Source organism: Macaca thibetana, chromosome 13 (assembly GCF_024542745.1).
Source record: "Macaca thibetana thibetana isolate TM-01 chromosome 13, ASM2454274v1, whole genome shotgun sequence".
Taxonomy (NCBI): Eukaryota; Metazoa; Chordata; class Mammalia; order Primates; family Cercopithecidae; genus Macaca; species Macaca thibetana.
Genome location: NC_065590.1, coordinates 61105790 through 61133019, shown reverse-complemented (window position 1 = coordinate 61133019; position 27230 = coordinate 61105790). Strand labels below are relative to the sequence as shown.

Genomic DNA, 27230 nt, shown 5'->3' with positions numbered 1-27230 from the left:
TTATGCTGCTTCATGACAGCACAAGTACCTTATAATAACAAAATTATCCTAATTCCTCCCTGCCATCCTTGTCTCATTACTATAATTTATTTCACTTACACATAAGCATACCTAGCATATATGTAAACACTATAATTACACATAATCAGCACATTGTTAATATTATGATTTTGGGCAAACTATTAGCTGTTAAATTAATTAAGAATAAAAATAAAAGTTTTTATTTTACCTCCACTTATTTCTTCACCTTTCTTTACCTGCTCTTTCTCTTGTAGATCCAACTTTCTGAGCTGTATCATTTGTCTTCTCTCTGAAGAACTACTTTTAACATTTACAAGGCAGATCACTGCCCATAAATTCCTTCAATTTTTGTTTGTCTGAGGAAGTTTTAAGTTCTCCTTCACTTTTGAAGGATAATATTGCAGGGTAGAGGATTCTAGATCGGTGGGGTTTTTATCTCAACATTTTGAATGTTTAACTTCATTCTCTTCCTGCTAGCATGGTTTCTGAGGAGAGGTTGGAAGTAATTCTTATTTTTTCTCCTTTATAGGTAAGACTTTTTTTTTTCCTTTGACGTCTTTCAGCATTTTTTAAATCACTGATTTTCTGTAGTTTAGAAATTATATGCCTAGGTATAGTTTTTTTGTTTTGTTTTTTGTTTGTTTGTTTGTTTGTTTGTGGCATTTATCCTGTGTGACGTTCTTCAAGCTTCCTGGAGCTGTGGTTTGGTTTGGTGTCTGACGTTAATTCTGGGAAATTCTGTCCTCATTGTATCAAATATTAATATTTTGTTCTGTTCCTTTCTCTTTCTCCTTGTAGTGGTAGTCTCTTTATGCATATGTTACACTTTTTGTAGTTTCACCCAATCCTTGGATATTTTTTCCAGTCTTGTTCTCTTTATTTTTTCATTTTTGAAGCTGCTATAGGTATATCCTGAAGCTCAGATATTGTTTCTTCAGCCATGTCTAGACTACTAACAAGCCCGTCAGAAGCTTTCTTCATTCTGTTAGTGTTTTTGATCTCTAGCAGTTCTGATTCTTTCTTGGCATTTCTGTCTCTCTGTTTATATTACCCATTTGTTCTCACATGCTGTGGACATTATCCATTAGAACCCTTAGCATATTAATCACAGTTGTTTTAAATTCCCAGTCTGATAATTCCTGCGTCCCTGCTGTATCTGAGTCTAGTTCTGATGTTTGCCTTGTCACTTCAAACTGGGCTTTGTTGTTGTTGTTGTTTTTGTTTGTTTTGCCTTTTAGGATGCCTTACAATTTTGCTTGCCAGACATTATGTACTGCGTAAAAGGAACTGCCAGTAAATAGGCTGTGAGTAATGTGAGTGAGGTGTGGAGGGAGGGAAACTATTATATAGACCTGTGATTAGGTCTTTTCATGAATTTGTGCCTTTGAACTGTGAACCTCACAAGTGCTGTTCAGTCCTCCCCTGGCCTTAGACAGAACAGGATGGCTAGAGTGGGCTGGAGTTGGGGATTTCCTTGCCCCCAGATCAGTCAGGGTCTGATAAAACCTCAATCATGTAAGCTCTGATAAAATAGTTTCTCCTAAGAGAAATCCTCGTTAAGAAGAGCAGAGTGCTCTGGCCTATTTAAAAAAATAGCTCTCTCCCCATGTTCCCCACCCCCAACCCCCACACCAAAATCATGAGATTTTCTCCATATTTACTATGAGAATCTAGTTGAGCTCCTAAAGAGCACAACTCTCAACTGAACATACAAAGGTCTATCAACTCAATGACTGGGTCCCCCTTAGAGTTTTTGACTCTCAGGTTTGTCTGCTCTGAGCCCCCTGTTTGTCGGTTACAGTTACAGTTTTTCTACCCCAGCATTGTTCTTATAGAGATTTCTGCTTCAGTAAGTTGTGATTCTCTGTATTCGCCTGGCTGGCTGTCTAATTTTGGGAGCAGCAGTTTCAGTTTGCTCTAGGACTTCACTTCACTTGGTGGATCTCGGAAGAGCTGTTGATTTTGTAGTTCGTTCAGCATTTTGCTTGTTAGAATTGAGTGCTGCTGACTTCTAGGCTCCTTAAGTGCCAGACTGAAAATGAGCAGGTTATTTTCACCTTTGATGTCCTACACCAAGGACAACTAAGTTAAGAGGGAAACACAAAGGAATTCATTGAATTCAGACTGTAGATTTGAAAGGGGCCTTAGAAGTCCAACCACTGGTTATTCTTCTGTCAGTAATGTTCCAACATTTTAATCAAGTAATGGAGTAGACTGTATACACATGACCTATTTGGGTCCAGAATTCAAATTAGCTTTTTTCAGAGAAAGGAATTAATTTCTTCTAGAGTCAGTGTCCACTCCCTGGAAAGAAATATAAATGTGAGGCCGGGCGCGGTGGCTCACGCCTGTAATCCCAGCACTTTGGAAGGCCGAGGCGGGCGGATCACAAGGTCAGGAGATCGAGACCACGGTGAAACCCCGTCTCTACTAAAAATACAAAAAATTAGCCGGGCGCGGTGGCGGGCGCCTGTAGTCCCAGCTACTCAGGAGGCTGAGGCAGGAGAATGGCGTAAACCCAGGAGGCGGAGCTTGCAGTGAGCCGAGATCACGCCACTGCACTCCAGCCTGGGCGACAGAGCGAGACTCCATCTCAAAAAAAAAAAAAAAAAAAAAAAAAAAAAAAAAAGAAATATAAATGTGAGATTTACTTACTTATCCATATTTAATATACATAGAAAGGATGGCTGGAAGGAAGTACTAGAAACAGTGGCTATCTCTGCAAGGTAGTTTAATGAATGATTTTGGTTCTGTATGATGTAAGACTTATATATATATATTTTTTTCTATATTTTCCAAATTATATCTTAAATGAACATGTAATACTTCATGAACATATAATACAATCTCAAAGGAAAGAAGTAACATCTTAGGCCATGAATACTTATCTGTCTTTTCTCCATGTCTCCTTACAGTCTGCAAAATGAATGTTCACCGTCGATGTGAGACCAACGTGGCTCCCAACTGTGGAGTGGATGCCAGAGGAATCGCCAAAGTGCTGGCTGACCTGGGCGTTACCCCAGACAAAATCACCAACAGCGGCCAGAGGAGGAAAAAGGTAACTGGCTGTTTGGCGGTGTTTCTGGAGCCCTTTTCAGGCTGGCATTTCTGTGCTGGCTTCCAGAGGGTGCTCTGGAGTTGAGGTAATAAGATTCCTGGGTTTGAGGTATTTTACTCAAAACTGCAAGTGTTTCAAGCAAAAAACAGAGATAGAAGCCAGGCAGGTAACTGTCTTCTTCAGCTCCAAAAGTGAAGTGAAAACAAAGCAAGCCTCAAGGGTTAGTTTGCCAGACAAACATAAACTTTGAGATGAGGAATTTGAAATTCCTTCTAGAAAAAGCTTAACAACTCTATACAAGGAAATGGACTTATCTGCTTCCAGAGCTGGCATGAAAGCAATGTTAGTGTCTGAACTTCACCCTTGGTATCATTATAATGAAGATAAATGGATGAAGAACTGGAACCACATTCTTTTCTAGGGAGGAAGCCAAGATGATTTGTGATCGTACCAGCACTGAGCTGCCCAGGGAATATTGTTAATGTCTCGCGACACGAAACATCTGGGCCTTTCTTTGGAGACCAAAACTATCTCTATCTCTGTGACATTCTAAATATCAGTAAGAAGAGATCCATTTGCCAAAATGTTATTTTGGTAAGTCAGGACCCACAGATGTAAACAGAGGGAAAGGCATCTGTAGCATTTCGTTTGTAGGCTCTTCTTTAGCTCTGGCTCCTAGCCTAGAAAATTTAAGATGTCTTTGAAAAGTAAGTTATGAGATAATTAGAACCATGTTAACGGGGCAGAAAATCTGAGTGAGGGGTGCAGTGGGGAGTGGCCCTCATTGCCCAGTGGCAAACATCCTCAAGCCCCCTGCTAGAAAAGCAAGTCTGACTCGAGGTACCTCTGCAATCTTGACACCTAAATAGTCTCCCTGAATTTTGCCCTGAAATGTCTTCTAAAGGCATTTCCTGCATTTCCTGGTCATCTTGTCATGTTAGAAGCTACCCATGGCTCTTCCATGTTCCTTCTCTTGTATAGGAAAGGTTGAAGTGTTCTTATTTTCTTAAACTTCTCCTTCTACTCTGTTTTCTCAATAAGCAGAGCTGTTTTGCAAGGGTTGCAGAAGAAATTCTCTTCTCCCTGGTTGAGATAACCGAGACTTTGTGCTTTTGGTGGCTCTTCTCGGCTTTGTAAATCCCATTGGTGGAAACAGGACTTCAGTTGTTGACCCAAGGCGCTGGAATGGCAAGCAGAATATCAGTACCCGAGCATGCTAGGGCCCTGCTGAAGAGGCGAGCTGAGCGAACACTCTGTGATGACAGTGTTATGCAGACACATTTAAAAGCTCTAGAGAGAGCCCTTTTCAGGAGACGTGGCTTTTATTCTTGTCTAGAAGTAAATTAAGACAGAATCTTTGTCATGAAACATTTAAAAGAAAGCTCAGTACCAGCTCTCTTTGCCCTATATTTACATGGGCTATCATGCCAGCTGTGAGACATTGTCTGCCTTGTCTTGGATTTGGAAGAACTAACAGGTAAGAAGCCAACATGGAGAAATTCAAGAAGGGGCAGGGTAGAAGGCTGATGGACTGTAGTCCTGATATTTGTATTGCTGGGATGCTTCTGATGCAAAAATTGGAAAAACTAAGTTGTAACTGAAGTCACTATGAGAGGATGGGAGAGAAGCGCTCTTGGTCTGAAGCTTCAACCTCTTTGCAGGAATATCAGACTTTCTGGTGCTTTGGTAGCCCTCGTGTTGCCCCTTGCAACTAGTCCATCATCCAGAAAGGATGTGTGTGCACAGTGGGTAGACCAAGAGTAAGTACTAAAAGGGAGCAGAAGTGTTTGTGATCTTTGAGTCTAAGCCACTGATGTTAATGGAGACTCAAAGTGGGATATGCCAGCATCTATGCCAAGGAACAAACCTCACTAGAGGTGTTCTATTAAAATTTGCCAACAAATAACAATATATCTGAAAATATTTATTGAGCATCTATTATGTTTCTTACTTTGTATAAGTCACTAGGGGCATTAAAAGTACCGGACAGAGTCTTACCTTCAAATATCCTATAGTCTACTTAAGCAGAGAACCCCTCACAGTATACATACAAAGGTGCTAACTATAGAAAGCTGAATAAGATAATTAATAAGTGCCAAACAGGTATTAGAGACAAGTATCACATTGCTTTGTGTGAGATAACTTGCATTGCTTGGATAGTTGGAGGGGGGCTTTATGGAAGACATGGGGTTGAGCTTTGCTTAGAAAGGTCAATTGTATTTGGGTAGAATAAAAAGTGAACAAACTGAAGTCTCTTGTTTTCTTCCCTTTAATTGGCAAATGAAACCTTGAGTCTGTGCTTTCAGAATATCAATTCAGCAGGTGCCACTGGGTACTAGGAACTCTCTCTCTCTCTCTTTTTTCATTTTAGCAGTTTTTAATGAAAGTTGTATGTAAGATTTATTCCTGAATCCTCTCAATTGTTTTTTCGTTGTATTTGCCCTTCTCCTTTCCTACATGGTGAGATGTGGCTTTCCGTTCAAGGATCTCTTTGCAGTCTTTGTCCAGCTTTAGCTTGCTGGGGTAGATGCCTACATGGATAGTTGTACATTAGTCTTTTCCTGCTGTACCCATTCAATGTAGATGATGTATTTCTTCCTGTAAACCTGGACTACTTTTCCAATTTGCTGACCTTTATAGTGTCCTCACACAACCCGAAGTACTTCATCCTTTTGGATGGGGTTGGATCAAACATTGTACCTCTGTCTCAGCTCTTTGGAACGAGGGGAAGACATCATCCTTCTGTGAATGTGGGAAGGTGCATTGAAATTCCTTTTGTGGTTCTTGCTCTGGTCAGAAGTCACAGAGAGATCCAACTTCATTTTGTCTACTTCAGTGATGGCTGCAAGAGGACAGAGATCTACTGAGTTCCCGCTACTCTGGGAACTCTCACGGCTCTTGTATGGCATCTTGATGCTTTTGACATCAGAAAACTCTCAACCTCCCTTCTGATGCCTCTGTCCCTGCTTTCTCTCCTCTCTAGCTCATTGCTGGTGCCGAGTCCCCGCAACCTGCTTCTGGAAGCTCACCATCTGAGGAAGATCGATCCAAGTCAGCACCCACCTCCCCTTGTGACCAGGGTGAGACCCTCAGATTTGCTTCCTGACCTCTGAGTTCTGCCATTGGATGGACCAAGGAGCTCTGAGGCCTCTTTAACCAAGAGTGAGCTTGTTAGCTGAAATAGCTAGCAGCCTTGGCGGGTTTTCAAACACCCTTTGCCTGTTGATTTAATAGTTCTTTCATTCTATAAGACCTTCTTGAGGGCTGGGCATTCCATGGCCATATCGGCTTTAAATTCCTTCCAGGCCAGGGTGAGAGGAGAGCAAGTGTATGATGTTATGGTTCTCTGTTTTCCCTTGCCTCTGTCCCTGGTTCCAAGGGTACTAGAGAGAGAAGGGTACAGCTCCCTCTCTTAAAGCTCTTGCCTGGCCCTCGACCTGTCAGCGCCACTCCCTTGAGTTGAGTTTGACACTCCTTTCCCCATCATCATACCCAAAACCTGAGATCAGCTTGAGTTTGGGGCTGGGTGAGGGAAGATGTCTTCCATCCTGGCCTTTGAGTGGATGGGGATAGAAAGATGAAGCTAGAGGAGAGACTGAGAAAAGAAGTGGGAAGGAGGCCAGTCCCAGGCCTGATTCCCCTCTATAGCTCCAGATAGCTCCTTCTGTCTGAATATGCTTCAGACAATAAGTTCTGTGGACATAATTTGCACAATAATAATTCTGCAGCCATCTGAGAATGCTGAGGCTGAAGAGGGACTTACACTTGCAAAACCTCCTACTCTGGTGACCATTACCAGATATGACTGGTAAGGGACATATGCATCTGCAGAACAGGAATACCCAACCCAGCCTGACAATGGTGCCTTGGTTTTCTATATCCCCTTTTGTATTCATTATCCTAATTTTATGCCCACACCCACTCTATGGTGGTGCTTCATTACTGTCCCCCAGGTTAGCGCGTGGGAAGTGGAAGGTCAGAGTGTTGTCAAGGTTTGGAGATAAGTCAGTGGTAAGGGCAAGACTGTACCCATGCTGGCTGAGGGACCCACTCTCAGAAACCCTGCCATCAAACCTTCCTTGGAGGTCACCACCATGACCCAGACCTTCTTACCCAGGAGTAAATAAAAAGAGCTTTGGGGTCATGCGCCAGCCATGAGGCCACAAAATAATTGGTCTCAGTCCCTCTTCATGCTACTCCAATTAACTTTCTGTGTCTTTACACTCTACCTCATTCCAAATGAGATTTGAAGCATTCATAAGCAGCCTGACAGTACTCTGGGGCTGCAGAACTTGTAGCTATTTTCCCAGACCAGTTTGGGGGTTTTCACGTGTTCCTTTCTGAGACTGAGATCCCCTTTGGGAGCTTCAGGGAGACAGGGTCATATGGGAAAGAGAGCCCAAGTAAGAGTTCAGAGACCAGGGTTTCTAGGCCTGGCTCCTGCCCCGCATGCTCTCTGGCTCTGAGCTCTGTCATTGGATGGGTACAGTAGCAGGTTGCAGTGCTCCCCAGGGCCTCTGCTCATCCCACTTGACACAGGGGCCAGGATTTCCCAGTAGTGATGTGAGCACAGATGTCCCTCTGAGTGACATTATTACACAACAGAAATCAGACATAGTTTATTTTTCTTCCCTTGTAAGAATAAATAGAAAAACTTTTTCTTCAAGCTTTGGTGTCCCTAAACAACTATGTTCTGCCTTCCAAAATTCATTTAATAACTGAGGCTTTTAGCTCTATGGTGAGATTAAAAGTTACTTAGTCAAGCTAAGTGATAGGCAGATAACTGCTGAATTGGCAAGGGGAGGGTCTGCAGACTTAGCAGCTTTCCCCCACTTCACCCTCCCCAACACATCTCAGAGGAGCCAAACTCCAGATCTAGGAAAGATCTCCGGATTCCTTAAGTGAGCCCTTATGGGACTCTGTCCTCCTGAAAAGAAGCTGAAGATCTCTTTCTGTCACTCATGCCTAATTCTGATTCCCAAGGGCTAATAGGCTGTGTTCGCCTTCTGTAATCCGTTATTCACAAGCATCATTTAAAATCGGATTATGCTCAAGACGCCCATTTCCACACAAAAGACTGCGTGTCTTGATGAATGAGTTGCTAACAGTAAAGCTTCTTCAAATAGAAAAGGTCAGAGGATCATCCAGCATTATCTCCCCCAGGTAATTCAAGTCACAAGCTCTAGAGTAGGGCACAAGACTGTCTCATAGTTGAGAAGTTTTACTGAGAAATTCCCGCCCCATTGGAGATAAGTTTGCAACATGTCACTTGGGAAAGCAATTCTGTTGTTAATAATAAGCCCATTGCTCGTTTTGTTAGATAACCTTGTGTGAGATGGGTATTTAGAAGAAACCCGGCAACAAGGCTGAGTAAAGGCTTTTAGAAGGTGTGAAGATTTCCACCTTCAGTGATCAGCCACCATTCTGATGGCTCGGTTATTGAAATAATTATATCACCAATGATTACTGTGATGACAGTTCCTGATTCGTTGTTCTCATCTTCAAAGGAAACTTGAAGGATACCTATGACTCTGCAGAATTCTAGAGAGGGCCCAGATTTGTGTGCCGCACCTAGAACAATGGAATAGGCTACTAGCCAAAGGGGGCTTTCAGAGAGACGGCCAGGTCCAGTGTAATCTGGAGTTTACAAGGGCAGGGAAGGGACTGTGTCCTCCTCCTCTTTGCATACCTAGGCTCTGCTGCGCGTTGGGTGCCAACGAGAATATGGTGAACAGATGAGGGAACATACAAAGGGATGCCACACTGGATCTGTTGTTATGAAGAACCAGAAAGAGGACTGAGAGCTTACAGGGGAAAGTCTGAGTGTTGAGTCCTAATGGAACAGCTTATGAGGTATGCACTAATGCAATTTCTTGTTCCCCTTGGCCCTAGAAATAAAAGAACTTGAGAACAACATTCGGAAAGCCTTGTCATTTGACAACCGAGGGGAGGAGCACCGGTCGGCATCATCTCCTGATGGCCAGCTGAGCCCTGGGGAGAACGGCGAAGTCCGGCAAGGCCAGGCCAAGCGCCTGGGCCTGGATGAGTTCAACTTCATCAAGGTGTTGGGCAAAGGCAGCTTTGGCAAGGTCTGTGGCACACATGGGTGGAACTGCTGGTTTTGTTCTACTCCTTAGCGTTGTTTCATCTGTTTGATCTAAGATTGAGAGAGGAACTTTTCAGACTGATCTCGTTAGGTTTTCTTTCCTTCCTTGTAAGTGCAAATGACCTGAGGCCAAGCAGATAGGAACCCTGGTTCTACTATTAATTGGCTATATGAGACTTTCACATAGTGATTTAATCTCTTTGGAATTCAGTTTTTCTCATTTGTTGAATGGGGACAGGAATCAAGTGAGATGGTAAATGAGAAAGCACTTTGGAAAGTTTTAAATGCTCAGTGTTCCAAGTTAATAATAGTATCAATACATGTCTTCCCTGCTTCAGAGATCCAGCTGAAATTCTGTTTTTAATTCATTATGAAGACTTTGAGAATGAATTCCTGCCCTCAGTAAACCTAGGGTTCAAAGCAAATTTAGCATGCATTACTTTGGAAGGTAAATTTTATTTAACTGATCTTTCTGGCATGTAGTAAATGTTTTGTTTATCCTCTATATGTGGCAAGAGGATGGGAATAATCATCTCATGCCTTGGATCAGGGTCCTCTGTCCTTGGTGTCATTCTCCATATCTTGTTCCCCACTGAGATGAATGCAGTGGTGTGGGGTGTGGCGTTTAGTATGCTCAATAAAGCATAAAGGTGGTCAGCCACCATACTGATGGCTAGGTGAAATGAAAAAATTAACCCCTGTTCATTTTAGAAAGAAGATGAAGGGGCAGGAAGCAGAGGAAGCTGTTTGCATTTCACCTGAGATCTCTGATTGTTCCCTGGCTCTATTCAGAGCTGAGCCTGGGAGTCACCTTTCTGGGGCCTCCTGAGAGGTTCCGGGAGGTCCTGCTCTGGGGACCAGGAAGCTCCTGGGATCACATGCCCTGGCATGTCCTGGACTCTTGAAAGCAGCAGCCTGTCAATCAGCTGGTCCATCCCACGTGGTTCCCAGCTGTCTCACCTGCCCCTATCTCACCCTGATATCACTCTGGTGGGAAGGTAACTGGGGTTTACTTAAATGGCAAAAGCTGAAGCAATTACATTCTTTAGAGACTGGCTAAATAAGAAGAGGTCCTCTGGTTAGGCATAATTCTGGGGCGTGAGCAGGATGCAGTCTAATTTTGGGCAAGACTCCAAGATTCTAGGTTTTCATATAGTGTAGGCAGGATGGGAACTTAGATGACTTTGGAGCATTTAGGTTATCTCTTAGGAAAAATCACAGCCAGAGTTTGAGCCAGTTTTAAAGAGTCTGTAAAATATGTGGGTGACAAAAAGTCTTCAGGTTAACATCATGAATTCCCTCATTAAGTTTCTGATGGCTGCTTTTTAGCTTTGATGACTTACATTGGAATACTGTACTTAGGAGTTACTTATTTAAGAAGAGAAAGGCTTGTGACATTTGTAGGTAAATGAGTGCAAAAATATCAAATGATAGGAACACTTTAAGAAAATAGAACTGTTAATTAGCTCTCTTGAATAGGAATCACGTTTCCAGCTTCAAAGTTATAAAAGAAACTATAAAGGCAAACAAGGACAGATTCAACTACATAAAGATACATGATTCTTTTCAATAGAATAAAATAACAGAAAATCATAGAACAGGCTTAGAAAAACTTTTACAGAAAGTAAAGGGTTAGTATCTTTATATATCGTATGTGTATAAATTTGTAAGAAATTAATATGATAGCAGCATAATAAGACAAAAGAGACGGGAGTAATTTACACAAAAAGAAATACAGTCAGAAAACATATTTTTAAGGTTTCATTTTAAGTTAAAATAGCATCACTGTAACATTTCACACCTATTAAGTGAGCAAAAAGACTTTTTAAGTGAAACTACTCAGTGTTGTTAAGTCACCATGAAACTCCAACACTCCTACATTACTAGTGCCACATTGTATCACACATCCTTTTTGAAAATAGGAAATGTGCAAAATGCTTAACCCTTTATCTACTTATGAGAGTTTCCATCTTACAAATGTAATCCAAGAGGAATTGTTTTAATTGTGTACAAAAATACTCAATGCAATTTACATAATACTTAATGATTAGATATAACTTAAGTGTCTAATTTGAGGGAAATGGTTAAATAAATTATGTTTACTTGAATTGAATATAAGCAACCGTGATAATGATGGAGACCACGTGGAGAATGTCTGTAAGATAACGTTCAGTTAAAAATAGTTACAACTGGCTGGGAGCGGTGGCTCAAGCCTGTAATCCCAGCACTTGGGGAGGCCGAGACAGGCGGATCACAAGGTCAGGAGATCGAGACCATCCTGGCGAACACGGTGAAACCCCGTCTCTACTAAAAATACATAAAAAACTAGCCGGGCGAGGTGGCGGGCGCCTGTAGTCCCAGCTACTTGGGAGGCTGAGGCAGGAGAATGGAGTAAACCCGGGAAGCGGAGCTTGCAGTGAGCTGAGATCCGGCCACTGCGCTCCAGCCTGGGCTACAGAGCGAGACTCCGTCTCAAAAAAAAAAAAAAAAATTGTTACAATATTTTACTGTAACTATAAAAATATTTGATGTACTGTAATTGTAAGTATGACAAACACATATAAACATATGAATAACCATTCAACAGATGTGCATTGAACTTCTCTTTTCTATGCCTGGGCACTGTGCCAGAGATTAAAAATAAATAAATTGTAGTAACTATTAGAATGTAGTAATGGTAAAATTGTAGTAACTGTGGAATAGGAAGTTTTCTTAAACATTACATATACATCTTGAGAGGGGGTCTTGCTGTGTTGCCCATGCTGATCTGTAACTCCTGGGCTCAAACTATCCTCCTACCTCAGCCTCCCAAGTATCTTGGGTGCATGCCACCACACCTGGCTTGTTATAATATTTAAAATTACACATGCCTGTAATCCCGGCACTTTGGGAGGCCGAGGTGGGTGGATCACGAGGTCAGGAGGTCGAGACCATCCTGGCTAACACGGTGAAACCCCGTCTACTAAAAATACAAAAAAATTAGCTGAGCGTGGTGGCAGGCACCTGTAGTCCCAGCTACTTGGGAGGCTGAGGCAGGAGAATGTTGTGAACCCAGGAGGCAGAGCTTGCAGTGAGCCGAGATCGTGCCACTGCACCCAGTCCGGGTGACACAGCAAGACTCTGTCTCAAAATAAATAAATAAATAAATAAATAAAAATAATATTTAAAATCAAAGAAAAAACATAATTAGTTTTTAAAGTATTTGGTATTAGCTTATGTTTCTTCTTTTTATTCCATGCATGCATAGATTGATGGAGGCAATTGATTGATTGCAGGTCATGTTGGCAGAACTCAAGGGCAAAGATGAAGTATATGCTGTGAAGGTCTTAAAGAAGGATGTCATCCTTCAGGATGATGACGTGGACTGCACAATGACAGAGAAGAGGATTTTGGCTCTGGCACGGAAACACCCTTACCTTACCCAACTCTACTGCTGCTTCCAGACCAAGGTATGTTAGGAAGAAGCTGGCTGGCTGCCATGTTGGGGCATCTTGACTATCAGATAAAATACCGATTTTAGACCCTCTACATTGTTCTCTCAAAGACTTTGTAAAGTGGGATGGGTTTTACCCTTGAAAAGATCAGGATATATTTGAACAGCATCCTCTTTTTTAGGGCACTGGATTTTCCATTCAAGGTTGTGCTTGTGAAGGGATGAGAGAGCTGTAGAATTCTTTGCAGCTAGAGCTGGACAAAGCCAAATGGCTAAACTCACTGTTTGCTCATTGGAAAAACCAAGTGCCGTTAGTCCTTGCTCTGCTCCTAACTTTCTATCACTGATCAACTCACTTAACTTGTAAGTTATTTTCATGTCATATGAAAAAGAGTAAAGGCCACCTTAATCTCTTCTAATCTGTGTAATGTCATCTGAAGTAAAGGATGTGAACAAATGCTTAAAATTTCGTAGTGAAACACAAATATAAGGCAGCATTTTTAATTCACCACATAGGTGTCTGGGAACCAGAAGGTGGCAGTAAAGAAACAAAGATCATCCATAACTCCATGGTAGAGTCTGACTTGAGTATCATTAACTGATTTGTTACCTGTTTTTAGTAAAGAAACGACAGTGTTCTTCATGAAGCTCTAATTTTGTTATCCTTTTTGAGGGGTTGGGAGGAGTCTTTTAGGATCATTATGGATGTTTGTAGTAGTTTGCTTTTTGAGAAGGCAAAGATAGACATCGCCTGAAACTCCTAGCCATGGTTTATGTGGAGCCCAGACCCTGAGGGTGACATCATGGGGAGGTGATACCCTGCTTCTGGGTGTATTCTCATCTCCATGTCATTGTGAATGCCAGTTTTTCCACTTAAAATTCAACAGTTATTCATTGAGTCATTTGGCAAACTTTTTAAAAATTATATTTCATTAAATCCTTCCCGTGTATCTGATGCCATGCCAGGTGCTGGAGATACAGTGGTGAACTAGACTAGTCTCTGACCTCATGGAGTTTACATTATCTTTGGTACACTGTTTCCCAAAGAGGATTTCTCAGAACCCCAATCACTTGAGCAGCTGTAAGAACAAAGAACTCTGTGACCCATAGTTGGAGTCACTGCAGACATAACCTCTCTTAGTCTCAACACACATTTATTTATTAGCATCCTTGAGGAGACCTGCAATGAAAACAAAATTACCTTGTTTAATCTACTTTTCCCAACTTATTTGATTCCAGGGTCCCCATCTCTGTCTTACACACACATACACATGCACCCACACAAACACATATACATGCACCCCCACACACACAATGCCCATTCCATACTGAGGAACCCTGATCCAGTGGAATGTTTCCTATCCTTCTGATCTCTCAGGAGAATAAGAAATATCATCTGAAAATCTGGAAATCATTCTGCTTATCTTAAGAAGGACATATATTTCTTTGTCTATGAAACTTTCACCTGAGACCCCTATTTAATAAGAATCTATCCCTTTTTCTGAACAAGTATAAGAATTACTAGCTATTCTCATTTTTGATATGTGTTGTATAATGCCTAATATTTATGGGTTTATGTGTGTACAGAATCCTATATAATAGAGACTCAGTGATAGAGTTAACTTTTCTTCTTTTTTCCACTGGAGCATAATTTTAGATTCATGAGAAATGTGTCATATTTTGTATTTTCCATGGTGCCTATCACAGGGCCTCACACTTGACAGGTACCCACTAACAGAATTAAAGACTTGGAAGATTTTTTCAAAGTCACCTTATCTTTCTTTTCCTTTCCTTTTTTTTTTTTTTTTTTTTTTTTTTTTTTTCTTTCCTTTTGGTACCAGTGAGAAAATTGGGTTTCAGAGAAGTAAAACTATTTTGCTCATAGGCATTCCATCTTGGCAGAGTCAGACCTGGCATCTCATCTAGTCTCTGGGACTCCCAAGGTAGTGGGGCCTTGCTCTGATTCACATTGCTGCTTTCTTGTGCCTGACCCAGCGTGGGTCCCTTCTGTCGGAGGAACCCTCCCACTTCCCCTGTCCCCAGCAAGTAGCCCTTTCTCTCACTGTCTGAAGTGGCTTTCTAGGCAGGGAGCCACTCTGGCACATTTTCTTTACACACATTGTCAAGAGGCCCAACATGCTAGGAGGGGTCCAGTTTAGTTGTGAGGGCTCTATGGAGCCCCTCTACCTGGTGTATCATGGGAAGCCACAGTTGAAGGTCAGCTTGGTGAATGAGTGAGGGAGTGGGAATGGATGTCTTCAGTGTCAGCAGTGTTCTCCTTTGTGCATTGTAGAGTATCAAGGCTAAGGATTCCTCATCACATGGCAGCTTTTGGAGCACAAAGTGGTGTTAAATGACACCAGGGATTTCTTTTATGGCAGAACAATGATCAAACTAACATGGATGTTGTCATGGATGGCTGTAGGGTGAGGATGGGCAGAGAAGGAGCTTCCGCTGTAGTTGAGATATTTACTCTCTTTTCTTGGGCCACTGTCAGGCAGCCACAGTCACAGGAGCAGCTTTGCACCAACTCTCTCATGCCAGCTCAATTTCATAGAATACTTTGCTTTATGTAACAGATGCATATTCACTGAATTTTTCTAAAGTGAATCATATTTTAACCTCATGGAAGGATCTTAACTTACTTATGAAAGGAACCTGATGAAGAATCAGCTTATAAACTTTCAACTTAACTTTTTTAAAATGTGACTTTCCCTATGACAAACCAATAGTTTGTCATGGTTTTAAAGAGACCTGACGCTGAGGTAGATGCTGGGGGTTATTAACATAAAGGAAGATAGTTCTCAAGTGGAAGCATTCAGTGATAACAGAGTGGGAGGTTATTCTAACTTCCACAAGCTAAGAGGGAGTAGCAAACAGCATTGAATAGTTATGTTCTAGATGGGAGTATTCAAACCAAGAAGGCTCAGAGGATGGGGTCTTCCCTAGGATCTAGTGGGAGAAGTGCGATCAAGCCAGGCTTTGAAAGGTGGAGAGGATTTGGACAGGATTTGGGAATAGCAGCTGGGTTTGGTAGCCATAGAATTCAGTCTTGCTTGTGTTTCACTTTTCCTGAAAACAAAGGACCGTTCCTCTGAGCCACCTTAAACCTGGTTTCCACTAAGACTCTAATACACCATTCAGGAACACAAAGACCCGATTGCAATCCTATTAAGATTTCTTTCATACTTGTTTAATTATGATACACAGAACAGCAATAATGTTAAGTCGAGTTTAATTATTTTTAGGTGAGCCTTTATTTTTCAATGTATCGGAAAAAAATGGTCCTTTTGGAAACATTACTTTGAGAACTTCTTCTGACAGATTACACATAGCTTCAGGCTGCACACTATACACAAGTTGCCTGGAAAGACTTAGAAGTGTGTAAAGTGGTGATACCATATCTAATATGGTAACCAATGGCAATGGTCATGCAAACCCATTGACATCAGTCATGATGACGTAGTCAGGTTCAGGTCTGGTCAGTGCAGCCCACTGAAGGGCCAACTTACTGCTGAAGAGGGAGTGTCCAATGGCAATGGTCGTGCGAACCCCTTGGCATCAGTCATGATGACATAGTCAGGTTTGGGTCTGGTCAGTGCAGCCCACTGAAGGGCCAACTTACTGCTAAATAGGGATTTGGGCTTTTCTGTACTGAACCCGCCTACCCTTGGCTCATGTGCCCCATCCCTCTCCTTGGGATCTAGAAAGGCAAAAGCAAATAAAATGGCTCCAGCTCTCCAGGGCTAGTAAGAAAAAGCAGACAGAACAACAAATTAAGCCAATGGTTTTAATTTCAGTCAAATTCAAACCAGTGTGTCTTTGGAATGCAAGAGTAACCTGAACCATGTAGGTAATTCTACAAAACTTGATTTAATTCACTGTCAAAACATAAGGTACAGAAAGAGGAATAAAGGACTTCCAATTCCAGTTAAGATCAAGTAGCCACATTCTCCCAGGTCCTCCCTCTTACAACTAAAAAACCCTGGACATAATTCTTATTTTATAAAGGTAGGGTGCTTACCAAAATTGGCATAGCCACAAAGAACTGTATCTGTTGATGTGAACAAAAGACCAAAATTGTTATATTTAAAAATTCCAGATAACTTTTAAGTGGGTGACATTGTCAGTGGTGTTTAATATTTTCTTGTATATGAGAAAAAAAATTTCTTATACACCCACAGTTGTTTCTTGCTTTAAAAAAATTATGGCCTGTAATTGTTTCAATTACAAGTCTTTATTGGTAAGTATTTATTGTTAAGCATCTATGTGCTAGACACTGTGTTAGATTCTAGGGCTACAAAGCTAAAAAATACCAACTCTGAACTCATGCCAATTACTGTCTAGTGGAGAGATAGACATACAAGGAGTCAGTCAGGAAGGCTTCCTGATGGAGGTAGAACCTACCCTGGACCTGGAAGCATGGGTAGCATTTGCAAGAGGGTAGGGGCAAAGACATGGCTGCTGAAACCTAGAAATTATTTCCAAACCTCATTTGTATTATTTTTCCAATTCTTGAACTCCCAACTAATTCTATCTCCTACTTCTTCCAAGGAAATGATAATGGCTGAATCAGAGCAAAGAAGGAAGAGGAGAAGGGGAGGGTATTTGGAAAATAAGGAGACAGATTCCTGCATCTACAAGATCAGATGCCGGTCGGTAGAGACGGGGAGGTAATGCTGTGAGCCCTCCTTATTGGACTGCTAGGCTCTAAAACTTAGGGACTTGGTCAGGGTTTAGGCCAAGAAGTGACTCTTGGAATTGCCTCTCCCAGTTCCCAGGTTCCCATTCAGGCATTGACTACAAGGGATAGGAGAATCACTGAGAGGTAGTTTTGTTTTTGCTTTTTTTTTTTTTTTTTTTTTTTTTTTTTTTTTTTTTTTTTTTTTTGAAGTTACAGGAAATGAAATTCCCAGATTTTTAGAGTCTGTGCATTTGTATTTATGACCCCCATTGTTGAAACCGTTCTCTCCAACAGGATCCCATAAAACCTGTCTTGAATAATTTCATGATTTTTCCTCTTTAAAAATTTCATCTCTACACAATTCTACCCATCCCCCACCCTTTGGCATTTCCTGCCAGGCCTGGGAAGCCAAATTCTGGAGGGCTTTGCTGCGAAGGAAACAAAGGGTGAACTAGAGAATCTCCCTCAGCCAATCTCCCTCGCTGCCCTAGGGAAAATGCAGCATGGAAAAATCCTGGAAAAGCAGCAGGAGACATTCTTCAGATCATCTGTGTGATTTGCGTTTGAATCATCTGTGTGAGCACTGGGAGAAGTGAGAAAACGAGCATTAACAACTTAGGAGCGAAAGTGTCATTTCAAGGAACTCAACTCTAAAGAACAGAAACACTAAACCAAAAAAAAAAAAGAAAGAAAACAAAGTAAAAATTAGGCCATTGGTAGATTTCCTTCTAAAGAGATGGCTATGTCAGATTAAATCTAAATGAGCTGACAGAGCCATTGAGGATGGGTCTCTTTCCTGCTAGACCACAGTGTCTGCCTGAGGCAACACCACTACGACTCTGAAGGAGTTGGAGAGTGTGTGAGCAGGTTTGGTGAGTGCTTTTCCAGAAGAGATCGAGATGCTCAACACAATCAGTTGGTTTGTGGGTCAGGCAGCCACCTGGGAATCAATATGCTCGCCAATAACAGATTTCAAGCAGAGATAGCCTCAGTAATTTGCAATGGAGTTTAGCGAAATGAGATCCGTGGTAGAGGTTACAGGCTTAGTGTTGGTAGAATCAGTTATTAATAGAATCGGACTCTAGGGAGCTCCATCTCTTTACTTCTGAAGACCATCTTTGCCTGATAGTGGGCTGGACAGCAATGCCATTTATTCTGATCAGCCAATTAACACATCTTTAGTGAGGACCTATGGTGTGCAAATCACTGCAAGGTGTGACAAGACTTTTATGGCAGGGCCTTTGGTCAAGCTAGTTGAGGGGTAAGCTCTACTGTCTTGTGAAGGAACGCAGGGGTGTATGTGTGTGGTGGCATGTGTCTGCGTAGATGGGCTGGCAGTTCTCTGGCCAGTCAGAGAAAGACCGTCACTGGTTTCCACCATCAAGCAAGGCTTCATGGAGCAAGACAACTTCACCCAGGTCTTGAAGCATAACAGGATTCATTCGGTATGATAAAGGAAAAGTTGTGGAGTTTGTTAATGCTGTGTGTCCCAGGGGCAGAGAAGGATGTGTTGGCTCTTAATCTAAATGCTGCAGCTTCATGTAACCTCTTTGCATATAAGGAAACCTTACCTTTGAATAGCACCTTTGCTTTTAAAAATGCCCTGACTGGCAACGTGCAGTGGCTCATGCCTGTAACCCCAGCACTTTGGGAGGCTGAGGTGGGTGGAGCACTTGAGGTCAGGAATTCGAGACCAGCCTGACCAATATGATGATACCCCATCTTTACTAAAAATACAAAAATTACCCAGACATGGTGGCAGGCACCTGTAATCCCAGCTACTCAGGAGGGTGAGGCAGGAGAATCGCTTGAACCCGGGAGGCAGAGGTTGCGGTGAGCCAAGATCGCACCACTGCACTCCAGCCTGGGCGATAGAGCTAGACTCTGTCTCAAAAATAAAAAAGAAAGAAAAAAAAAATGCCCTGACTTAGATCAGCCATTTTATATCTGCTTCATGATGTCTCTGTGAGTTAATCTACCATACTCTATGGGTATTCACTCCCCATTTTTTTTTTCCAGAATTTGTTATTGTGGTAAAATACACACAATATAAAATGTGCCATCTTAACCATTTTTAAGTGTACAGTTCAGTGGTATTAAATACATTCATAATGTTGTCCATCCATCACTCCTCTCCATCTGCATGCCTCTTTTCACCTTACAACCCTGAAACTCAATACCCATTAAACAGTACTTTCCTATTCCCTCTCCCCACAGCCCTTGGCGACAACCATTCTGTCAGTCTCCATAATCTTGACTACTCTAAGTATCTCTTATAAGTGGAATCATACAGTAATGTGTTTCTGTGACTGGTATATTTCATTTAGCAGAATGTCCTCAAGGTTCATCCATGATGTAACATATGTCATAATTTCCTTCCTTTTAAAGGCCAAATACTATTCCATCGTATGTATAATACCACATTTCACTTATCATCTGTGGATGGACATTTTGACTTCCATGTTTTGGCTACTATGAATAATGCTGCTGTGAACATGGTTGTCTGAATATTTCTTTTGAGGTCTTACTTTCAGTTCTTTTAGCTCTATACCTAGAAGTGGGATTCCTGGATTATATAGTAATTCTCTTTTTAATTTTTTGAGGAACCTCTATACTATTTTCCATAATGACTGAACTACTTTACATTCCCATCAACAGTGCACCAGGGTTCTGATCTGATTTCTCTATTACTTTGCTCAACAGTTGTTACTTTCTTTATTTGATAGTAGCCATTCTGATGGGTGTGAGGTAGTATCTCATTATAGTTTTAATCTGCATTTCCCTAGTGATTTGTGGTCACTCATTTTTACAGATAAGAAAACCAGGGTCCAGTCAAGTCTTATAATTTCTTTGCAGCACAACCCAGATTGGAATCAACAGCCTTTGTTGTTCACTGTGTATTTCTGTGTCCATCTCTGTCCTCCTGTCCAAATTCTCCACTTCAAATATCCTCACCTTCAAATCCCCTCTTCCCCAATTCCTGTCACACACATGAAAAGGGGTCTGAAGGGGTGTCAGCTCTATTTTACATGAACTCAATGACACTGGGATTAAAAAATATTAATGTCCCTTAAGCTGGCAAGAGGAGCAGGGTCGATCAGGGCCTGTTTCTGGAAATGTTTCTGTTTTCTGAAAGTATAAGAGAGAAAGGAGGAAAAAGGGGGTGTGGGTACAGGAAGGATCCAAAATGGGCTGGAGTAGAATGAGACCTTCACACTGTCTGTTTAGCCATTGCTTACTGGAACACCTGCTGTGTGCCGTGCCATGGGGCATCACGGGGCGTCATGCTGCCTGCTGAGGAACACAGGCATGGGGAAAGGTAGGTAGGAGTCCTGGCCTCATGAACTTGAAGCCTCATGGGAGCATGAAACTCCTGGCCTCTACAGAGGTTACAGTGAGCCAAGATCCCGCCACTGCCCTCCAGCCTGGGTCACAGAGTGAAACTCCATCCCAAAAAAATATATTTAAAAAAGCCCTTCTGGCATCTATCCAGTGCCCAGAACTCAGTGCTTTATTTTCCTTCAGAAACTGTTGACCTGATCTTTTTTTGTAAATTGCTTTTTAATCACAAAGATTATTTATTAATTGTAGACAATTTGCAAAAGTCACAAGAGGACAAAGAAGACAATAAGAACAATTCACATGACTACTACTAACATTTTGATGTGTGTAATTCCAGTTTTAGAAAAGTACGTGTCTGTTCATACATATATATTTATAACATCAGTATCATGCTCTATGTAAATGGTTTCACTTAGTAATATAGCTGTTTTCCTTGTCACTAAATATTCTTCAGCCAAGGGATTTCTAGGATTCTGCAGTATCTGAGGCCTCTTGTAGACATTCTGCATTGGGGGTTGCAGGTGGCTGGTAAGTGCCTGGCTTCCTGCCAGCTGGTGTTAGCAGTGAGTGGACCGCATGTTCTGCCCAGTGCTGGCCAGTGATGGTGCTGCCTTCTCTGCAGCAGAACTGCCTCCTTCTACTTACATTTCTCTCTTTCTGTAACATCAACTTGAGTACAACTTGTAAATAATCTATTTGGCATTGATAGAATACAAACGAAGACTTAAACATCTTTAACATTAAATATGTGTGTATACAGCAGGTCTTTGAGTAACCTGATTTTGTTCAATGTCATTTGTTTATAACGTTAATGAGAAAAATATCAATTCCTGGCTAGGGCCACTGACTATGTGGAGTTTGTACTTTCTCCCCATGCCTGTATGAGTTTTCTTCAGGGACTTCAGTTTCTTCCCAAATCCCAAAGCTATGCATATCGGGAGAATTGGTGTGTCTAAATGGTCCCCATCTGAGTACAGGTGTGTGTGAGTGTGCCCTGCCATGGGATGGGGTCCTGTCCAGGGTGGTTCCCAGCTGGCACCCTCAGCTACCAGGAGAGTTTCCAGCGACCCATAACCCTGAACTGCAGCTAGTGGGTAAATGATGCTCTTACTCATTTTTCTTCATCTTTCTTAAACGTATATATAGCTCACATTTACTTCAGTGTTTAATATTAGAAGTGTTATTTCAGTTTTACGATTCAAAGTGTTCTAAATAATTTTTCTTAGAAGTTTGATGTTTTTGTAGCCAGAAATATGCCTTAGGAACTTAACTCTTCTTTATACCAATTAACCTATGGTAAAACTGGTTTCCTTACATGTCTTTTCATTGAAGTCGCAGTTTCCAAGAACTTATCAATGACATTGTGAGGACTTACTGCATACTGTTTGGCTAGTAGGGTTTTTTTTTTTTTTTTTTTTTTTTTACCACTAAGGAATATATTTACCCATTCTCCTAAACTATTTACTTATTCTTCTAAAGCTGTTGGTTTTCTTTTCTTTTTTTTTTTTTTTTTTTTTTTTTTTTGAGACGGAGTCTTGCTCTATCACCAGGCTAGAGTGCAATGGTGCAATCTCGGCCCACTGCAACCTCTGCCTCCCAGGCTCAAGCGATTCTCCTGCCTCAGCTTCCCGAATAGCTGGGATTACAGGCATGCACCACCAGGCCCAGCCAATTTTTGTGTTTTTAGTAGAAACGGGGTTTCACCATGTTGGCCAGGCTGGTCTCAAACTCCTGACCTCAAGTGATCCGCCTGCCTCGGCCTTCCAAAGTGCCAGGATTACAAGTGTGAGCCACTGTGCCCGACCAAGCTGTTGGTTTTCAAATTATATTTTGTGGAGGTGCCTCTGTTGCTTCAGTGTGTGGTGGGTGGCACACACACCCTGTATGCGCTGTTCGGGGAGGACCTACATGCACCACCTACTCCACCCGGCTGCACAGCTCCACGCCGACTGTTTCACATGTTAGCATTCCAAGGAAGATAACGTTTGAAGAAAGGATTTCACTTTTGAAACAGTTTAAAACCACTACAACTTCGACTGGGAGCTGGAGTGAGTCTTGTTTTTTTTTTTTTTTTTTACCTACCCATATTATAATCTAATGTACACAGGTGTCATTTCCTGAAGGTCTCCATTACAAATGTCCTTTCATTATTAAAATGGACACATTCCTGAGATTTGGGCAGAAATGGAATTTTAGAAGCAGATTCAAGATTCTGGTATTTTGTCTGAGTAATATATTTCATTGTTTAGATCACTCACAGAAGTGCCTGCTGATATGTAAAAGTGTGTGTTTAAACCTTTGACTTACTGCTGACAGGTGTAGAGGCCTGTGATAGAATGTAACTGGGATGTGACACTGCTTCATTGATCAGGAGAATTTGTGTCAGAATCTTTTGAGGCACAGTTGGGAGATAACAGGGACTGGGAAGGAGAGATGTGACAAGGCACAGCAAACAGTAACTTAGAATAAGGCAGCATATATGTGATAAAGAGGAAGGAGAGACGTATTTCTTGAGTACCTATTATGTGGCAAGCCTATCCAAGTTGTTTAAAAGCTGATTTCATAAATCTTACCCAAGTCCCATGGCATGTAGGTATTAAAAAACAATTTACAATAAAAGATCAGGTCAACAGTTTCCGAAGGAAAATAAAGCACTCTCATTTTTGCCAGTTCTTTGGGCAGGTAAGGAAACAGACTTAGGGAGGCTCAACCATTTAGTCAGGATCACACGGAGTTAAGTGATAAAGCTGGGATTCAGACCAACAGTCCCCACCTTTGCCTCCTGAGGGTGAGAAGGGCCAGTGTGGAACAGGGTGGATGCTGGGGCGTTGGGGAGCAGGGCACAGTGAGTTTGGGGGCAGGAGGCATTTGCAGGAACAGACCCCTGATTTAGGGAGTGTAATGATGAGTCCTGCTGGTGTCGCAGGCTCATGCTGGGAAGCCGTGAGGAAGACAACCTCGTGAGGAGGTTCTGGCTAAGTTGCAGAGTTCTTCCTATGCTAGGCAAGGAGTTTGCACTTCTTCTGGAAGTAAAGGGGGATTCCTTGAAGATATTACGGGAAACGATGACTTAAAAGCACAGTCTGACAGCTCTGCGTAGACTGCATTAAAGGGAAAAATGAAAAGCAGAGATACTTGTGAGCAGGCTATTTTAATAGCCCAGGAGTCCAGAGGCAGTGGGGAAGAACTTCTGCAGGAAGCACTGACATGGCCATATGCTTTCCCCTCTGCATCTGCAAAGGCCTCCAGCGTGTGAAGAAAGCATAGCCCTCCATTTAGCGCTTAAAAACTGTCAGTTGTGTAGCCCCTGACTGATTAGAAACAAGAACTTAAGTTGCTGCTAATTTCAGCAGGTGATCTACACATTTCTAAGGTGTCATTTGGTCACAGTTCAATTGGCACATCATAATCCAATTTAAGTAAAAAGTTTCGTCTTGAAATTTAAAACTAGAGGTCTAAGTTATCTAACCCGGTCACCAAACAAAACCAGTTTCCTCGTGGCTGACGTCAGATTCTCTCACCTCTCCCCAACGCCCACCATCTATTGGATTTTAGGATTTACCTTTTTTCTCGTGTGTGTGTGTGTGTGTGTGTGTGTGTGTGTCCATGTTTAGATTCGTGTTGAATTTTGATAGTGGTCTGATGGTGTTTTCTACAGGGAAAGTCACCTGGGGCCTTTCATAGGGAGCTTCTACCTAGTCTATTGAGATGACTCCATTGAAGCAGCGGGTCTTCCCCGTATAACCCGAACTTTTTGTCCTAGTGGTCTCAAATACTTCAGACAACCGAGATGATTCCCAATGTTCTGGTTTTGAAGACTTTGCTGGGTGGTAGGTGCAATCTATTCAGCCGTTTGTGTTCATGTATACCCTGTTGACGTGTGGAGAACACAGGATGCAGTAAAGAAGGTACCACAAGTCAGGAAACTGCAGGTCTAGCTGTGACTTCTGCCACTGATGCTTGCTCTGAGACAGTGATCTGGGCACTGACTTTTCTCATTCATAATAAAAGATGTGGGGAGGACACAGAGAGGGGAGTTCTGACTACATGATCTATACGATCCCTCCAGAATCTGATTCTAAAGACCTGTGACGATGCAGTTCGTTGGGAAATACGCATGGTATCACTACAGGTTTACCTGTTGCTAATGCATGAGTGAGATAAGGACAATGATAAAACCAGTGAGCAGTCCTTCTGTTTAGTGGTCTAGTGGTGTTTTCTACAGGGAAAGTTACATGGGGCCTTTCGTAAGGAGCTTCTACCTAGTCTATTGAGACAACTCCATTGAAGCAATGGGCTTTAATTATATAACCCGAACTTTTCAAAGCTCAATTCAGCAAATGCTTCTACCTTGATCAAAGCCTCTATGTTCACAAGGCTGTCATTTTACATCAGGGCTCCAAACTCAAACACACTTTCAATGACTAATGCTCCTACATCAGAAAATTTACCAGGAGGTTTTATAGTTGTCTCTTTAAAGTACAGCATAGTTTCTAGCACACAGCAGGTTCAATAAATTCTAGCTTCTGTCTTATCCAGTTAACAGTTTCAATATCATCTATATAGATAGATCCCAAGCTGACCTGAGAGCTTTGTCATGTTTCTCTTTGCCTAGAGTGAAGGTCTGTTCTGGCCAGTTGACCAACTGTTCGTAAAACAGAATTGAGACTACCTGAGTCTACCATTGTTGGTAGATTTGACCCCTGGCACACTTGTTTCATAAAGAGAAAATATGTCTTACCTATCCCCTAATCTGGGCCCACATTGCCTGTAACAACAGCGATGGGCCAACCCTGTAACCTGTTTAGTCATCTCACAAGTGCCTGTTCAGGAGGGCATCAAGCAAGAAATGACTGAGAGCCACCCCTTTTCCCAGAAGTTTATGCCAGCTAGAAGATGAATGCTTTGTGGTAGCACTTTTGTTTCTTAATTATGTAACCTGTTTTTGAGTTTAGAACTATAGCTGGTTAATGTGAGGATCACATCTTTGGCTGTGTGTCCTCAGGAGTTCGAGAGCCCTTCCTCCTGACTGCTTGACCCATAGCTTGAACTAGGGCTAGCCACAAGATTCCAGTGAATTCCTACTGGGCCCTTTGTCTCCTTCCTGTCACTGAGGAGGAGGTCACAAATTGGGGCTGGCTCCCAAATGTGGGAAGAGGAGGTTCCCGGTTCCAATGAAGAATAACTTGGACAGAACTGCGCCCCCCACTGCCTGTGGTTTGTCTTTGGAGGTTGCTGGTGTAGCCTGAAAGGAGAGAGGGGCCATCTGGGTGGGCCAGTCACCACCTTCAATTTCAGGGTCATCCTTGGCTCAATAACAAAAATGGCAGGAACTTTCATAGTGTTCATTACATGCCAGGTTCAACTTTGAGCATTTTACACGTATTAATTTAATCATCACATCAACCCTATGAGGTAGGACTGTTCTTCCAAAGAGGAGTCATACAGCTGGAAGCAGCAGCCTGAATTCAAACCTGGTTAGCTAGCTTCTATTATAGAAACCTCATTTTGTCTGAATGCCCAGGGGAGATTAGGCTCCTGAGGATGGATAAACCAAGAGCCCAAGGTGTAAATAAAATGTCAATTGGTTGATTTATAGTGGGGTGACTGGACTCCTTACGTGAGTTGCCCAGGGCATCCTCAAGTAATTCTTTAGGGGTGATATTCTAGGCAATCTGAGTTGCACTGGGAAAGCAATTGATGGAAAAACAGACCCTCTGCTTCCTGTTATGAGGACTTTTTTTTTTTTTTTGCAGAAGCAATAGGAAGTTGAAGCCTCCACTTTTGACCTCATTGGAGCATTTTGTTTTTACCGTGACGTTCCAGGGAGAATGCCAGGAAGGATCACGGGCAAAAAGAATTCTCTCAGTCTGCCTCCTTAGTGTGGCAGGAGGTACAAATTAACTCCTTTGTTGGGTCAGTATGATATTCACTTGGGATTCATCAGCAGTATGTAATCCATTTTATTGGGAACACTTGTGTGCAGGTTGCTAGGAAGCTAAGCTTATTACATGGCTCTGGCTCTTAGAGCTGAGCCTGCTGGTGCTAACAGATTTGGGCTTGGGAAGTTTGTGGCTTTCCCTGGTCCTCTAAAGAGGGTGGAAGGTCCAGTAAAGTGTCCAAGGATGAGAGTGAGTGGGGAAAATGACTTTTGTTCTCAGTGTTTCTTTCACCATTTATCCAACCTCTCCCCATGTGTTTTTGGTATTTTTTTTTCTTTTCCGGGTAAGAGCTTAAATCCAACCAGCTTTATCAAGCCCCAGTTTATGAAAACTTTCTAGATTCACCAATGTTAACACTAAAAACATACCAACACAACCAAATGAAACACGTTGCCATGAATGGTGCAATACTTCTACCGTCCAATTTGCCCAGTTTTATTCCCTTGGAGAGCTTCTTAAAGATTTAGGAAGTATCTTTTGACGTACATAACTCAGAGATTAAACACACTTCACAAAGTATAAGTAGGCTCCACTGAAAGAAAGTTCGAAAATCTGACTGTAAAAAAACAAATGTAGGTGCGATTGTTGACCTTACAAAAGCTAACTCCTATTGTAAAATGTTTACAAAAAGAATTCACAAGAGA

The 27230-nt window shown here is 42.0% G+C and overlaps 1 protein-coding gene, 1 long non-coding RNA gene and 1 pseudogene across 3 annotated transcripts in view; 2 read left to right on the top strand and 1 right to left on the bottom strand.

The window, feature by feature from the left end:
• The window catches only part of PRKCE (protein kinase C epsilon), a 539420-nt gene that overhangs the window by 348521 nt on the left and 163669 nt on the right, over positions 1-27230 (top strand). For both annotated transcript variants that reach the window (XM_050754093.1, XM_050754094.1), the window contains exons 7-10: positions 2937-3079; positions 6063-6159; positions 8972-9168; positions 12461-12634. In XM_050754093.1, coding sequence (XP_050610050.1) covers positions 2937-3079; positions 6063-6159; positions 8972-9168; positions 12461-12634 — 611 coding nt within the window. The remainder of the gene's footprint in view (positions 1-2936; positions 3080-6062; positions 6160-8971; positions 9169-12460; positions 12635-27230) is intronic.
• Positions 5480-5915, bottom strand: LOC126933880 (60S ribosomal protein L26-like; annotated as a pseudogene).
• Positions 12643-27230, top strand: part of LOC126933882 (uncharacterized) — a 35432-nt gene continuing 20844 nt past the window's right edge. The window contains exon 1 of the long non-coding RNA XR_007718759.1: positions 12643-27128. This is a non-coding gene — a long non-coding RNA (uncharacterized LOC126933882). The remainder of the gene's footprint in view (positions 27129-27230) is intronic.